This window comes from Phyllostomus hastatus, unplaced genomic scaffold (genome assembly GCF_019186645.2).
Source record: "Phyllostomus hastatus isolate PE091 unplaced genomic scaffold, TTU_PhHast_1.1 phas_scaffold_501, whole genome shotgun sequence".
Classification (NCBI taxonomy): domain Eukaryota; kingdom Metazoa; phylum Chordata; class Mammalia; order Chiroptera; family Phyllostomidae; genus Phyllostomus; species Phyllostomus hastatus.
The window spans coordinates 64,085,231-64,098,294 of record NW_025334033.1 but is presented as its reverse complement, the minus strand read 5'-3'; the positions used below and the strand labels follow the sequence as shown (position 1 = coordinate 64,098,294).

General features: G+C 56.7%; 1 protein-coding gene across 4 annotated transcripts in view; it reads right to left on the bottom strand.

Annotated features, from left to right (window-relative positions):
• Nucleotides 1-11,296: 11,296 nt before the first annotated feature.
• Nucleotides 11,297-13,064, bottom strand: part of RIN3 (Ras and Rab interactor 3) — a 105,043-nt gene continuing 103,275 nt past the window's right edge. For all 4 annotated transcript variants that reach the window (XM_045822978.1, XM_045822977.1, XM_045822981.1 and 1 more), the window contains one exon: nucleotides 11,297-12,350. In XM_045822978.1, coding sequence (XP_045678934.1) covers nucleotides 12,033-12,350 — 318 coding nt within the window. In that variant the 3' untranslated portion in view covers nucleotides 11,297-12,032. The remainder of the gene's footprint in view (nucleotides 12,351-13,064) is intronic.

The window sequence follows — 13,064 nt, the reverse complement described above, 5'->3', positions numbered from 1 at the left end:
TCCCCTCCCCTCCCCCCTGCCCGCCCCTCTGCGTCTGCCCCCTGCTCCTGGGACCGCCCAGCCTCCCTGTCTTGGCTTCCTGGTCTCCCTCTCGCCCGCCCCGCAGGGCCTTGCCCTCCATCTGACGGATCCTCAAGGTGTGTCTGGAAGTGCTGCTTCTCCCCGGAACCTTCTCCAGCTTCCTCCTCCCCCCCGCCAAAAGTCTGCCCCCCCCCCGCACTGTCTTTGCATCTCAACAGCGGGGTCAGGGACGCCCCCTACACCAGGGGTAGGGCCTGTGGAGAGGGCCTAAAATCGATTGTTGTGATGATTGTAGAACTCTTCAGTGGACGAAAACCCATCAGATTGTACATGCTAAGTGGAAGTTACGTGGTTTGTTCATTATACTTCAGTAAAGCTGTTTTTCAAACCATGGCATATACCCTTGACCGGTGTGGCGGCTCGGTTGGCAGGGCGTCGTCCCCCAAAGCAGAAGGTCTCAGGTTTGATTCCTGGTCGGGGCACGTGCCTGGGTTGCAGGTTCAGTCCCTGGTTGTACACTCTTTACAAAATAACAGTAAGCCATAATACAGCTGGCTGTCTAGATCGCTAGAGAAAAATCAAAGAAAAGGGAACACCAACTAACTCATCCTCATAACCTCCTGTCTTCCTACTGTGAAACCTGTCTTAACTTGACGGTGACTGGGGCTGTGAAGTTTGAATGGAAGGTGCGGTGCTGGCAAGTAGGCCTGTCTGACAAGTTCAAGGGCGATACTTGGTGTCACATGGGCCAGTTTTTTATCAGCGCAAACCTCCTTTCTCAGTGAGGGCCTCGCAGGGCTCATCAAATGCCTTCAGGATAAAAGACTCTTACCGCCCTACGTACGGATTTGGGTCCAGGGTTCTAAGTAACAAGCGCAAGGTTTTCCGCCCGTGTTTACCACTGATGCTCAGCGTTCGCAGTCCCCAGGGCCTGCTGATGGTGTTCAGAGAAATGCAAATAATGAAAAGTAGCATTTTTACAGGGTGTGTCCTCAAAGGCCTCATGATACGGGTGGTGAAAGCTCTGTGTTTTCTGGAACTGTTAACCATCCTGTCGCCCTTGCTTCCCGACTCGTCCTCCCCGTGGGAAAAAGCGTCCTTCTGCCCGGGTGACAACTACAGGAGCCTGCGTGTCCGTGGCTGGAGAGGGCAAAGCAACTGTGCAGCGTTTTCCGAATAAACGACCGTGTCCTAGTCACAGTGCCTTGGCGTTTTCTCTCCCATGGCTCACAGGGTCCTGGCAGAAGTGGGCTCTTGTACAAAGCCATTTTCTACTGGGTTTCCAATTCGGCTGACTTTCCTAGGTGTGTCACGTGCGTTTTTCCCCCTAATTGTATCCAGAATGTACAAACTCGCTCTCTGGCACTTGAGGTGCAGAACACAGAAACACCCAGAGAAAAACAGGGCTGTCCCCCTCCCCCCAGAAATCTCTGCCACAATTTGGTGTTCATCCTTGGAGTTCCCCTGTCTACCTGTTTGCATACCTACGCACAAGGTATCCTGTATTTTTACCTTTTCATTATAAAATAAAATAAAAAAACATACAGAACAAGGGTATGGTTTAGTGAACTGTAAGGAGAACATCCTCGTAACTGCCACTCGGGGCGAGAAAGAGAACCCAACCCGCTGTGCCGGTCGAGACTCGCCAGAGGAACGGACCCCACAGGGCACGTACACTGTACGCACCTACAGAGGGGCTCAGCTCCAGGAGCTGGCCCACGCAGCTGTGGAGACCTGGTCCGTCCCGGATCGCAGGCTGGACACCAGGGAGGGGTCACAGTTCAAGTCCAAAGGCTGTCTGCTGGCAGGCTTCTTTCTTGATGGGGGAAGTCAGTCTCGCTTCTAAGACGTTCAGCTGATTGGATGGGGCCCAGCCTCAGGAGGGAGCATGATGTGCTTTACTCAAAGTCTACTGATTTACATGTTAGTGTCCACAAAACACCCTCGCAACTACATCCAGGATAAATGGCCAACTATCAGGGCACTGCCGCCCGGCCGAATCCACCCATGGATGGACCAACACCCCAGCTGCCTCAGAAGCCCCCCTTCACGCTGCATCCCCAGCACAGCATTGTCTCCCCGCCCCCCCCCCACACACACACAAACAACCACGCCCGGCGTTCTTTGTGGTCTGATCACACGTGCGTGTCCCCAGACGCCAGTCTAGTCTCGCCCACTTTTTTTTTTTTTAAGATTTTATTTATTTATTTTTAGAGAGGGAAGGGAGGGAGAGAGAGAGAGAGAGAGAGAGAAACATCAGTGTGTGGTTGCTGGGGGTCATGGCCTGCAACCCAGGCATGTACCCTGACTGGGAATCGAACCTGCGACACTTTGGTTTGCAGCCCGCGCTCAATCCACTGAGCTACGCCAGCCAGGGCTCGCCCACTTTTTAAAAACTGGACATGCCTTCCTATCTCCTTCCATCCACAGGCTTCCTCCTCATCGCTCTCTTTCCCTCCCACTTGCTGTGGAGGAACCCTTCAGTCTGTGCAGGTTTCCGTCTGGACCGTGCTGACCGCACACTCGTGGTGCCGCTGAGAGCGTATCTTGGACGCCGTGTCCCTCCCAAACCAGCGGCTGGGTCGCCGGCGTGCGCGGACCTCGGGCTGATCTTTTCGGTGAGAAGGCGCACTGTGGCCGTTTTCCTCCTTGTTGAGGTCAGTCGTGGCCGATGCTCCACATGTAGAACCATCAACTCATCAAGGAATTGCAAACGGGCCAAGTGCTATCATTTGATTGTCATTTATTAGCTTCAGTAACTTCACAAGGCATCACTGCCATACCCCCGGTACAGCTCATGTAGGATACGCAAGGAAAACACTCGACTTTGCCCCCGTCACCTAGTTTATTTTTTTAACTGGTTCCCTTTCTTCCTTAAGAGGTGATCCAAGAAGCCTTCTAAATATTTTGAACTTACGGCCTAAACATATCTAATGGGTTTTAATCCATTGCGCTTTTTGAAGCTCAGAAAGTCCTTTCTTTGGCCCATGGAATCTTCCAGGCTGATTCCCTAGTGAACTTCGATAGCTTCCTTCCTATCTGGTGTATCGAGATAACCCGTTCTCACCTGGTACATTTCCTGTCCCAGAGATGGGTCAGTTATTTCTTCAAGAAATCCTGGTTTCTTTTCAAGACAATGCGAGTGCTTGGAGGGCTCCTCGCTGCTGGTTTGGATAGTGTTTCTAGGTCTTTCTTATGAACAGAGGCAGGGGGAAATAGTAGGTGCCTATATATGCATGTATGTAAGTTACGTATGCATGTGATAAAATACCTCATCTTTCATACTGTTATTTCCAGTTCAAATTCAGGACTACTAGGTTTTTATTTGGTTTAGTGAATTTTAACTAATCTCATATATGTTGTATCTCTTCCACATCAGGAGTGCTGGTTCTCAAGGGTACGGGGGAATGATACAATTAGAATATCTCAAAACAATACCACCATCAATGCTGACAGTCACTGAAAAATTATCTGTGTATGCCACCCACGTCCCCCACCTTTTAAATGGTTGGCACTTTATCTACGTTGTTAGATCACATTACGTTGTTAGATCACATACTCACTGCAGAGAAGGAAAAACTAATCATCCGACACCACGTGGCTCGTGTGAAAATAGCACAGGAGTGCGGTAACGTCACAGTGAATATCAGTGAACAAAGTCACTATTCAGCTGTATTGGGGAATGGGGGCACCGCCTCCCCACCCGCAAATGGGCATGTGCAGCGGTGTGAAAGGCAGTGTGTGTGTAAAGAACTAAATCCTCACCCTCTAGAGCAGGAAGTGAGTACTTCAAGGTTAAAACTAAGAAACCAACAAGTAAGAATGCTCTTTGGAGATAAACAATCAAGTGAAACAATTCAAAGTCTTCTGTAAGGAGAAGGAAATGGGTGGGGCAGGGGAAAAGGAAGATGTCTCTATTTCAAAACAAGCCCTGTAGAGATTTTCGAAATACAGCACATTAGTACAGAGTATTCAAAATGACGGACTGGGTGTGGACACACCCCTTGGTTCAGGTGGGCAGAGGGAGATTTCGGGCGCCCAGAGCTCGGGCAAGAAGCTGACTGGGTGCCCTTCCTCTGCCCTGCAAAAGTAACCTGGAGGCAACAGGCAGGTGGCCACTAAGAATACAATCCTGCCAAACCATCACAGAGGGACTATTGATCTGTGAGCCTGCAGCACCACCACTGAGCCTGCATGTCTCACCTCGCCAGGCGCTCTAGTGAAGAACAGAAAAGGACCCCCCGGCACCGTTTATCTCTGCTGTCCTACCACGCTGTTTAGGGACCACCATTCTTTGATTTTTTTTTATTGCAAGGAGATAGAAATTTCAGGGGCCAGTCCAAAAGCTTCACATGCGCTTTAATCTCTCCTAAATGCCACACCCAACTGCTGTTTGGTTGTTAGCCACATGGATTTCGGCCTTCGGCCAGAATGTGGGAAGCTCAAACCTCGCCGCCTGCGTCTCAGGGCTTCCTGGGCCGGGGCCGCTGGGGCTGGCACAGCGGCGATGCGGGGAGTGGGTGAGAACAGAGGTGGGTGGGGACAAGGGCTTGTCCGGGTGCGTGTTCCTGCCTGTTGCTAACCTCCCCAGGGCCGGGCGGGAGCCCCACTCAGGGCAGGAGGGAATCTCTTCACACTCTATTGTGCAACAAAACGGGGTCCACGCAGGGCACGTGCGTCTGAGACTCCTCTGGGCAGGGGTTCTGATGCCGAAGGAAAGACTCAGTGGCCGTGGCGGGCCTACCTCGCTTGAGGAAATGATCTCAAAATCACACATGCCCCGATGTTTCCTTAAGAGACCCCCACCACACTCTTTTCCAGATCAAAGTCAACAGGTTTGCTCAATCACATGAACATTCTTATTTCCACAGACCCCTTCGGCAGATCACAGGACACGCAGATAGAACGAGAGAGCCCAGGACCGGGCGGAAGGGCAAGGGTGTGAGAGGCGTGTTATGGGTTATGAGCACGTGACCACGGCATCTCACGGTGCTTGTTATCAACAGCAGCACCGTGGGAACCGGAATGTGAGGTCTATAGCGAAACTTCATATTCTGGAAAATACACAGGAACGGAAATGTGCCTGGCCTTCTGCTGTCCCTCCCCGCTCAGCCTGCCGGTCACCGGAGCGCCGAGTGACTCAGGATGCTTTAGACACTGCATGCTCCCCGGCAAAGATGCGTTCAGGCTGGGGGGGCCGGTGTTCCGACTTCAAGTTCAGTTTTAAAGAGCTGTCTTCAGCGACTCACGCCTCGCTTACACGTACTGAATACAGCTAAGTCTTTCCAGGGGGCACGTGTTATCGTTGATCATGGTGTCTACATCATGTTTTTGCAGCTATTACTGCGGTTTCACACACGACATCAGATGCTGTGGTTTTGAGCCGTGGTTGCTTATCGGAATGGCTGGGGGCATTTAGTAAAACACCCGTGCGTCCAGGCTGCAGCCCCGGAGTTCCGAGTCCGGCGGTCTGGGCTGAGGCCCGCCCCTGGAGGTAGCACTCCTGAGACGGTTCTGATGAACAGCCAGCAGGGAGAGTCACCGCCGACAGTTTCCCAACACACGCAGGACAAAACCCAGGGTGCCTGTCCCGGCCCGCGAGGCCTTACGCGAGCAAACTGAGGCACCTCTCCCTGGCCCCTTGCTCGCCACATTCCAGACACAGGAGCCTCTTGGCTGTTCTCAAAAACACCGGCCAGATTTCCACGTCAGGGCATTTGCTCTTGTTAGGACCCCTTTCTGGAATGTTCTCCTAAGCATTTGCTTGTCTCGCTCCCTTACTCTATTTAGGTCTTTGCTCAAATGTCACCACCTCAGGGAAGCCCTCCTTGGCCACTCCAGCTAAAATACCAGCCTTCACCACACTCTATCCCCTGACTGTTTCTTTCTTTCTTCATAGCACCTATCAACCTGACGTTATATATGTATCAGTTTATCTGGCCTACATCAGTGCCTGGAAAACAGTGGGAGCTTCATAAGCACTTTTGAACAAATAAAGAGTGGATGAGGATAGATGTAAAATGACGCAAACTCTCGCATGTAGGCCAGGGAATGCTGGATAAACATGAGTTTCTTACGCAACTCTCAGAAAGCCAGTGGCTTCCACCGCCTGCCTTGTGACACACTGAGGAACAGCGACCTCTGCTGGAATTTGTAGGTGTGTCCCAGCGAGCATAGAAGTCTACTAACGCCAATCCCAGGAAAGAAACTTCTAGATATAGAAATACTCAGTATCTACCAGTCCTTCTGATGTGCATTCACGAACAATTCCTAGTAAGATATTTCTGACATTTACACAAGCCTTGGTTGGCCCCACACTTTCCAAAGCGTGTTCTCTCTGCTAACCTCGAGGCCAACCCAGATGGGGAGCTTCCCGACAGCTCACGTGACCTCGCTCAGTCAAAACGAAAGTTCAGGGCAGCTGGGCTTTCCTGGAGCCATTTGACAGAACACCTGTGCCGTCTGACCAGGCCTGGGCGCTGCCCAGCTTCCGTGTTTTGGGAACGGAAAGCAACTGAGGCGACTGCTTCGTTTGGTGGCTTCTGCGGCGGGACAGCTGAGAGAGGTGCGTGACTGGGGGCTGCCTCTCCAGAGCCCAGCCCCGTCTGAACTTCGTCCCCCCTTTCCGACACAGCCCCATTGCCAACCGGTCAAGGCTAGAGGCTGGTGGTGTGGCCTGAGCACTTGACAAATGCCCTTGACCCCTGCGAGGGTGGGCTTCATCTACTGCGTGCCGCCCGTGTGCTGGGCCATGGCCAGCGCAGGGCAGGTTGCTACACGGCTGCTGAAGGAGTGAGGCAACAATTGCTAGCACTAGCAGAACACACCAGGGGTGTCCAGCCCATGGCCCGAGGGCCGCATGGGGCCCGGGATGGCTATGAACGCGGCCCAACACAAATCATAAGTTCACTTAAAACCTTCCTCTTGGCCCTGGCTGGTATAGCTCAGTGGATTGAGCACAGGCTGCAAACCAAAGCATTGCAGGTTCGGTTTCCAGTCAGGGCACATGCCTGGGTTACAGGCCATAACCCCCAGCAACCGCACATTGATGTTTCGCTCTCTCTCTTTTCTTCCTTCCCTTCCCCTCTCTAAAAGTAAAATAAATAAAATATTAAAAAAAACCCCTTTTTCTTTTTTGCGCATCAGTTTTCGTTAGTGTTTGTGTGTTTAATGGGGGCCCAAGACCACTCTCCTTCCAGTGCGGCCCAGAGACACCGGGAGGCTGGACGCCCCCGCGCCGTGCACTGCAGAAACCCACACGCTTACTCGCAGCCATTCATAAATGGGGGCGACCCACACCCCCTGGTCTGCTCAGGCTGCCACGACCCTACCCCACAGGCCGGGGGCTTAAAGAGTTCAACAGAAATTAATTTTCTCACAGTTTGGGGTCCTGGAAGTCCAAGACGCCGCCAGGGCTGGTTTCTAGGGAGACGTCTCTCCCTGGCTTATCCGGGCTGCCTTCTCGCTGCGGCAAGAGGGCGGATCTCCTTCGCTCTTCTGAGAAGGGCACGGTCCGACCCCGAGGCCTCCCTCGCGCCCGGGGCCAGCTGCTCGGGGTCCTTCCTGCTTGCCGGACTCACCTGGGCTGCAACTTTCAGCAGCTGAGTGGGGCACACAGGCCTGCCTCGTTTTGTTGCGGTTCACAGATGCTGTGGGTTTTACAAACTGGAGGCGGGACCCTCCTCCAGCAATAAGATCACGGCCCACATTACTGCGGCGGTCTGGAACCAAACCCGCAATTCCTCCAAGGTCTGCCTGTAACTAAGAATTCTTTCCCGGTTTGTAAGCCAAACCCAGGACCTAAAGAAGACTCATGACTTAGTGAGGTTGAGTTCCCAGTGAAGACTTAGGGAAGACTAAAATCCGAGCTGAACAGCAGGGGGCAGCAGAGAGGGTCATCTCTGCTCAAACGTACAGCTTAGGGAAGGGCTCCTGGCACCTTTGGAGGGAAACTGCAAGGCTAGGAAACCTGTGGTCCTCCCTAAGGAGAGAGGGGTCCCAGCCCCAAAACGGGCTCCCCAGTTCGGAGCACCAGTGTTAGGAAGAAGAGCTCCCAGGACATCTGGCTGTGAAAATCAGCAGGGATTCTGTCCACCCAGGTGGGACCGAAGGCTGGTGGAAACCCAGGTGTCCTCTTAAAGGGCCCGCACACAGACTCACTTGCTCGCAGGCACTCACCCTGGGCTCTGGGAGGGACAACAGCTTGGAGGAGGGGGCGCCGGAGATGCACAGGGGGAAATGAGTTGTGTGGCTTCCGGGCAAGGCTGGAGGGACAGTGCCACTGCCCCTGTGTTGAGCCCTCCACCCACAGGGCCGGCAGGTGGGCGCCCTCTTTCCTGAGTGGAGCCTCCCCCACGGGGCCAAATCGGAATCTGCATTACCCTGGAGACCCCCTGCGACCCCTCCTCACCCAGCTCACATAGAGCACAAGGCTATTTCCGTGGTGAGCCTCATGGGCAGCTGGCAAGTGGTGGCAGGACTGGGGTACCCTGTGCCTTTCGTTAAGTGGCCCCAGGCCTGGTATTCGTGGCAGCCGGCACAGGCAGCTAGCCAACAACTGCAGATCAGTTTGTAGCACTTCTCTCTCTCTTTCTCCCTCTCTCCCTCTCTCTCTCTCTCTCTCTCTCTCTCTCTCTCTCTCTCATTTGGCCCCCTGCAATTCTGTTCTGCGTGGGTAGAAATTTCCAGACTCCCTGCGCTGCCAACCAGGGCCACTCGGGCCCTGGCCCGACCTGCCCCGTCGGCCCCATCTCCCACAAGCCCTTGCTCAGGCTTCCTGTTGCAGCCACCTTGAAACGATGGGCTACCCAGCCTGCAGCACACTTCTAGTTCATTTCTCTGTGGGGTTTCACTTTCTTCCGTCTTCCTTGTCAAGAACTCTCAAGTCCAAGATTTTACCCTACTCACGAGCTACCAAGGCCACCTGCCTGTTTCGTGGGAGCTCGCAGAAGACGAGAGACTCCTGGGGCCGAGACAAAGGCCGTCATACTCCTGGCCCACGGCCCACGGAGCTTTGTGTTTGCTTTAACTCTCCTTGCTCGCCAAGTGGGGAGGGGACAACGCCAGGGAGGACACACGCCCCAAAGCCCTGCTCCACGCGGAGGAAGGGCCTGGTTCCTGCCACAGGGGCCCCCCATGGGCACCACCTCCGATGACCCTGCAAAGCAGCAGGTGGCCCCCCGCACCAGATTCTGGCCTGCTGAGAGCATGCGCAGTGACCACACCCACAAACGTGTGCCCAGCCTTCCAGAAAGGGCCACAGGCCCACCAATAGGGACAGCAGGCTTGTCTGTGAGTGGGGCGGGGGAGGGGGGTAAAGGGCGTCTACCTGCATGCAGAGGAGCCTGCCCTCCCCTCGCTGTCCCTCCTCTCTCTCAGGGTCTCTGGTCTTTCCCACCTGCCTCACCTGCTGACTTGTCCCCACATGAAAGTGAAGCCAGCATGGGCCAGGCATCTGCAGGGCCACCTGGACACTTCCATGATGAGTGAGACTTTGCCCCAGATGTCAGGGCCAGGGACACAGCTAGGCCTGGGCTTGGAGGGACAGCAGGGCGAGGACACACCCATCTCTGCAGAAGCCCCAGGTGGCTTCCCCCAGCTCCAGGCTGCAGGGCCAGGAGAAGCAGAGGGAGGGAAGGAGCCAGCCCATCAAAGGGTGTGGGGACAAATGCCAGGGAGGGGACACAGATGACAGATGAGCCCTTGCTTTTTGTCACGGCCTGTGGTCCCAACACCCTTGGACACACACACACACACACACACACGTACATGCATGTGCACACACACACACACACACAGCTCTGGACTGCCCCCCTTGCTCGAGGCTCATTCAGCTGATCCTCGGTCGGGGCAGCCCTCTGATGCCCCCGGGGCGGATGCTGCAGGAAAGTTCACCAGAGCTGGGGCGTGCGGCAGGTGAGGCTTGCCTGACCTTGGATTTCTACCAAAGTAGGAAACAGGTCACTGGGGATGTGGCATGGGGCAGGGAAGAGAACCCTAGATTTTGGGGGGGCGGTTAGGGTTAGCTCCAAGGTCGGCGTGTGTCACGGCCAGCCCTGTCTGGGGGCCCTGGGTCAGGCCCCCACGCTGGTCTCTCCTGATGATGTGGATCCCACTGGCCGCAGGACAGCAGGCCTGGTGTGCACCCCCGCATACGTGAGTACAGACACACACACACACACACACACACACTCACTCAGACGGTGTTCTGACAGTGGTCCCCTCTGTCTGGGAGACAGGTGGGGCTGCTCCCTTCCTGGGAGCTTAACACAATGCCCAAGGGCCGGGCTGGTGCTCAATCCACCCTCTGAATCCTGCCCTGCCCAAGCGTGGGGTGCTTGGGGAAACGGGTGCCGCCCTGACCGTCTCCACCAGCCTCAGCTGCCGTGCAGCTCAGGGCTGCGGGGAGCACCAGGAGCTCGGGGGTGGGGAGGGCCACCTGGGAGCATGGCCAGCTGCCCTCAGCTTCTGGGTTTGCCCATTTCCTCACGTCTGTTACACAGACCCCCCCCCCCCCCACACACACCTGGGAAGTGCCCTGGGGCTGGCTGCAGCTGGAGCGACCCCCACGTCTCACGCAGGGCTGGCCTGCAGCCAGCGCCCCCCCGGTGTCTGCAGACTGGCCGACTGGGCTGGCAATGCCCCGGAGTCTAACTCAGGTAGGACAGCTGACCTCCTTCAGGCACTCGGCTCATGGCTATCCACTCGAACTGTTTTGTCCCCTGCTGTTCCCCGGGCCCTAGAGGAGTGTTGACATGAGCAGCCACTCCACAAATACGTATTTTTAATCAATGCTGAGGACACAGACATGAATGGTCCAGACCTGGGGGAGAGCAGGGAAGTGTGACAGACAACTGCCGTTGGATGGGGCATCTCTCGTGAGAGATGAGCCCGGGGGCTGTGGGAATGTGGACAAGGGCTATCTGGCTAGCCCAAGAAGTCAGGGAAGCCTTCCTGGAGGAGGTGGCCTTTGAAGGATGGATAGGAGTTTGACCAGGCAAAGGCATTAGGGGATGGCATTGATTGCTGGGACAGGCAGCAGTGGCAGGAAGGTGAGACTGTTTGGAAAACTATCCAGAGGTCGGAACAATGGGAACCAAGGGCGAGGAGGAGGTGGGAGATGACCGGGTGGGGGGTACACTGCAAAGTCTCACAAGACAGGGCCCTTGGTGGAAAGTGGGGTTCTCTTCCGGACCCCACCTGGGAAGGGAGGTGGGCTGTTAACGGGCTGCCTGGCTGGCTGAGCAGAGCTTCAGAGCCTTGAGAGACGGAGACACCAGTTTAAAAGGACTTTTATTAAATTCTCCGCACACGGTGCCTCTCGCCATAGCCCTGGGGTGTCCGCCGGGGGAAGGGCCCTGTCAGCATCCCATTCCTGGGCGGCCGAGGCTGGGCTCGCCCGTGCAGCCACGGGGCTGCCCCCGTTTGGCGGTCCCGGTGCGTGTCTCCCTGCGTCTGGAGGCGCTCAGAAGCTGCGGGAGGGACGGTGCTGGTGGCCGAGGGCAGGCTCTGGGACGGGGCACTGTCCCCCCACGCACACCCTGAGAGAGACTCCTGAGACCCCGGGGAACATTTGAAACCACCCAGCGCCGTCCTGGGGGCGCAGGGGAAATCCTGCGGGTTGGGCGGCCATGGCGGGCAGGGCAGAGGCTGGGGTGTGACCCGGGGCTGGCTGGAGCTCTTCGTGCTGCAGCTGGCCGGAGAGTCCCTTCTCTCTCTCTGAGCCCCGGCTTCCCTTTCTGACAGGTAACCTGGCCGCCCAGTGCGGTGACCCTCCTTCAGGACGCGCACAGTGGCCTCGGCACGTCCAGAGGGTTGCAGGCACGTATGACACGTGGGCATTCATGTTGAGAGTGTGTGTGGTCAGGTGCGGGGCTCCTGCCTGCATGAGGGGGTGCAGCTGAGTGTGAGCGTGGGGGGAGCAAGCGTGAGCCCCGTTTGCCCGCCTCTCCACCCCGCCAGTCTCCGTAAACACTGCCGTGGGGGGAGGGGCCCCCGCGGTGGCCCGGGCCTCACAGGAAGTTGGGCTCCTGCACCACGAGGCAGGGCGGGTCCCCGCTGCCCCCGCCGTCCAGGGGCCGGTACACGAAGTGGAAGTCGCGCTTGGGCTCGCTCCGCAGCAGGTAGCCCTTGATGTGGTGCGGCAGCGCGTCGTCCGCCAGCTGGAAGCAGCGCCCGTCCACCAGCACGAAGAGCCTGTGGTCCTGGGGCTGCGCCACCTCGAACTTCTCCGCGCACTGTGCGCACAGCGCGGTGGTCAGCGTGTCCGCCCGCGACGCCAGGGTCCGCGACTGGTGCTCGGGCTCCAGGTACGACACGCAGATGAAGTCCTGCGGGGTGAGACGGAGGGGCTGGTGTCACGGCGGGCCAACGGGTGTCGGGTCTCAGCCCCGCCCCCACGCTGGGAGTTGGGACAGGGACGAGGAGCTGAGCGACCTCGGACACGCCCTTTTCCCTCTCCGGGCTCTAGACTCCTCTCCGTGGACAGATGGGACTGTAGGAGCGGTGGTGAGGCTGGAAGGCAGGGACCCTGTGGCTGGCCCTGCTGTGTGACCTAAGGTGAGGCCCTTCCCTCTCTGAGCCTCACCTCTCAGTGTGGCTGACCACTCTGAGTAAGTAGCTGTCTTGGCAATGAGTGAGCGCGCCCCCTGGTGGCCAGTGCATGGGCTTGCGGTCACTTCCTCCTGCCTGCACCCCTGCACCCCAGGGGCAATGCAGGGCAGGAAGGGCGGCAAACGCGAGACTGGAGGCAGATCCCAGCCCCAGCATCCAAGGGTTCAGCTGGACTGCTAGGGCAGGCGGAAGAGTTTAGCCCTTCGGGCCGGAAGAGCCTGGGCTTGGGGACAGCTGGAGGTGGGGGAGGCTTAGGGGCAGGACCTGCTGGGGGCAGGAGACTTGGTGGAAGAGGGAGGGAAAGGTGGGGGGTTTAGGCGGGCAAGAGGTGCAGGCAGGGTGAGGGAGGACCGTACAGCGAAGGATGGGCCTTCCTGTCCTTGCCTGGCTTAGAATCTGCTCCCACTCACTGGCTTAGAATCTGCTCCCAC